Genomic DNA, 3,859 nt, shown 5'->3' on the forward strand with positions numbered 1-3,859 from the left:
TTCAATTTTTAAATATTTTAACAAATTTGTAACAAAAAATTGGCATATTTTTAAAAATCAAAAGGAATGTAATTTTGGTATGAAAATGGACTATGGTTGTAAAGTAGTAGGATGATGGGATATAAATTTTTTTTGTTTTTCCGAAGTTATCCAAATATTGTTTATATTATGAATATGACTGAGAGTTATGAAAAAAAATAATAATAATCATAATCATAATAATAAATATCTTATGAGTGTGGATGTACTAATATTATAGTATAAGTGGTGGTGAAGACTAAATTTTGGCCAAAATAGGAAAACTAGAAAGTGTGTAGATGTTTCAATGCAAGTATATTAGTTGGTGGAAGAGCGAGAGGATGAGCAACAGATCTTTCCTATATTTCACTAAAAAATGGATAGACGCAGAATTTGCTTAATTGATTGAGACTGTAATGTTTAATGTGATGGTGAATCCTAATATGCAGCTGCGAAAAAGCATAGAGAGAATTGTGAAGCGTGAAGTAATTCCATTTTTTTCCTGATCAGGCATAATAATAGTAGATAGAACTATGAGAAAATATATAATTTTATTGGGAAAAAGATTTTGAAAATTGGACTACTCATGAATTACACTGAACAGAAAAAGAGAAATAGTATAACACAAACTACTTAAATTATTACATATACGATGAGTTAGATGTTGATTCTCAAGTATAAAAAGCTTGTAATAGAACTCAATTAATTTCATATTGGTATATAAATATCAAATTGAAAGCACTAGCGGGCCGGGTAATTTACATAAGGATGAGAGCTTAAGAAGCTTTAATGTAACGAATAAAGGATACTCAGAAAAAATATAGATTACGTATAACAGCAACATTACCAAGTCTCAAATGAAAGTAACATAAAACCAGACAGCTTTTGCACCAGACAGAAAAGTGTCGTGCATACGAAAAAACCGAAAATGTTACATTACTACTGAAGCGGGAGGTACATCAAAGGTATTAGCGGCAAATAAAGCAGATTATAAACCATGAAATTTGAATTTACAGGTATAGCAATAGGAATTCTATTTCAAAGATTGGAAAACCCCATCGTTCAAATGGATAGATCCACAAGATACAAAACTAAATAGATTGGATTTCAAAGTGGAAACGTGTCAAAACACAAAGTTAGCCTTTAAATTTTATCATAATTTTCATGGGTTTATATGGTAAAACCAACATTTTCATGAGTCGAAAATATGAGAAATCCTATCATTTAAAACGATAATACACATTTCATAACGTACCTGTCACTTATCTCCATCAATGCAAAATCAACTGGATATACCGTTATAAAGAATTCTGTGGGATTTCAAAAATTTATATTTTTGCAGTATGTGTCGGGAATTTTTGTAAAATCCAAATTGGTAAAATATCCCTTCAAAAGCGTGAGTTCAACAAAATACATTATATAGCTAAATGGGTCCTTCTTTTGGGTATTGTGAACTTCGGTAGAAATTTTTATCATGACGCTTCTAGACCGCTACGCTTTTTTTAGTTATTCACTAATTTTAAAAGGCCAACGCGTCACCAGCCCCAAACGGTGCACCAGACATAGAGTTATATTGGCGGGGGCGCAACATCAACCACGGCAGCGGTTTATCAGTTTGGACCAAAAATTTTTATTTAGAAGTTGCTGAAAGCTTCGAACTAACGCCGAAACACCGGTTAAGTTCTAATGCAGTCTATTGTGTAGAAACGGTGGCTAAGGCCAGAGGGACAGATTCTAAAGCTTTCTTTGTGCAATCTCTGCTGTGTAATAGCTCTGCGCAGCGGTAACTGGCTAAAAAGTTTTACCCCACTTCAATCTAGCACAATTCGTCACCAGTTCGTCAAACCTCGGAAGTTACTCAAGGAGCCAAGCAAACAAATGTTCACTCAGGCGGTGATAGCCCTAATAGGCCTCGTGTCAATTAGAACCGGCAAAACAGAAGATGTAACCCCCTGTGGCACAAATTGCGGGTGCTGGGCAAGGCTTGAAAAACAGATAGCCGTATACAGAGGCGATTACTCGGAAGCCGAAGAAAACCTAAAAGAAAACAAAAAGAACTTCGGAAAGCTCATCGCAGCAGCCGTCCTAGGGACCGCCAACCTAAGAACAAAAATAGCACCAGTACTGCTGTCGGCAGCAGAGATCATCAGCGACTGCGAAGAAGCGTTAACGAAAGCAAGACCAGCCATGACAGCAGCTGAAACAAAAGTGGCACAGTTGAGGACACTGTACGCCGTTCAGCATCGGTTGCAGCAAGGAAATGGCGGGCTGCAAATCCACGTGCAGGACGACAACAACATAAATGCCGAAAAAGAAGTAGAAGCAGCGGACCTAGGCAAACTAGGCAGCCAGGGGTGCGAAGGCGACCTTAAAGCCCTGGATGCCCCGGACATCAACAAGTCAAACATCGACGCAGAGAAACCCACGCCCAAAATAATAACCCGAGTACATGTGGAGGCGAGGTGTCAGCGCGACGGCACGACGACTAACGGCTGCAACGGAGGCCAGCTAGCACAAGACGGCAAACTGGAATTCACCCTAAAATACGACGACACGACAACAAACGAAATAGCAGCATGGGTCAGCGGCACACACACAGCAAAACAGATATCGGCGACAGCGGTGGACTTCATCGGCAACCTAAATACAGAAGCCAATACGGCGACAAAAGGGTTAAAAGACACCAATCCAGCACCCGCATGTACCAAAAAAATTCGAAACTACGCCACCATCGCAGAGAACAGCAAATTCAATTTGATGGTAACAAAAGCACTTATCGGCAAAACAGAAGCCGAGGAGGGCCAAGAGTCAAAAGCCCCAGAATTAACGACAGCAATAACAAAATACTACGGCACAGAAGGCACAAAATTTGAGGAGCAACTTTGGAAGGCAATTGAAAGAACGCCAGCTTACCTCGGAAATCAGAAAAAAGAGCAAACAACAAAAATAGAAAACCTAGACACACTAACAGTGGTCGGTGAAGCCACAGCTAGAGGCCTCATCAAACAAATAGCTGCCGAAGCACAAGACCGGGAACCGGCTTCCACTGACGATCAATCGGCAGAAAAACAATGTAGGTGCAAAAAGGGAGATGCCTGCGAAGGAGATTGCGAGCTGGTAGAGGGAGTTTTCAAACCCAAAACGAAAGGGAAGGTAGAAATCAAACCAGGAGCAGCTTCAGAAAACAAATGCTCTGCCACACAGACCCCTGAGGATTGCGCCAAAATAAGTGGAACAATTCCAACAGGAAAGAAAGCATTTTGTGAATGGATTGCTTATGTCGAAGACACTGGTCCAGTAACTCCTGGATGCCGCTCTTCCAGTTTTCTTGTAACTAAGAAAATTTATCTGATGGCTGCTGCTATTGTGAGTTTGTAGTATATTAAGAATTCTAAAATTCTAAGGATCTTTGATCATTTTTTTGAAACTTTATGAAGTTCTATTTTTTTTAGGAGGAGTTGGTAAAGTTTTATAAAATTATATATATTAATACTTTTATAAAACCTTTGAAAAATATACAAATTTTGATATTACGATATTATGGAGTTAAAGTCGCTAATGTATAAAAAGTAGCACAGTGATGGGGTTGAAAATTATATAATATTCTAATTAGGTTTATTCTGTTTATTTTATTAATTTTGGAATACTGGTTAGGTTAATCGCAATAACAATTATAATGATAGGAGTTTTTTGTTAGCGTGTGGAACTATTTTTATAATGAAAGTAGTGGGGAAGATTAAATTAACTGCCATAGTGGAAAATATAAAACAATGGAAAGGGTTGAAATGGTAGTTAGTGAGAAACCGGATAATGGAAAGTTAGAGGAGTATTAGTAGAGGAA

The 3,859-nt window shown here is 38.0% G+C and overlaps 1 pseudogene across 1 annotated transcript; it reads left to right on the forward strand.

Moving 5' to 3' along the window:
* Positions 1-1,698: 1,698 nt before the first annotated feature.
* TEOVI_000909300:pseudogene lies at positions 1,699-3,393 on the forward strand (annotated as a pseudogene). Its single transcript has one exon. A coding segment is annotated over exon 1 (1,695 nt).
* The last annotated feature ends 466 nt before the right edge of the window (positions 3,394-3,859 follow it).

Source organism: Trypanosoma equiperdum, assembly GCF_001457755.1.
Source record: "Trypanosoma equiperdum strain OVI genome assembly, contig: ctg_1221, whole genome shotgun sequence".
NCBI lineage: Eukaryota > Euglenozoa > Kinetoplastea > Trypanosomatida > Trypanosomatidae > Trypanosoma > Trypanosoma equiperdum.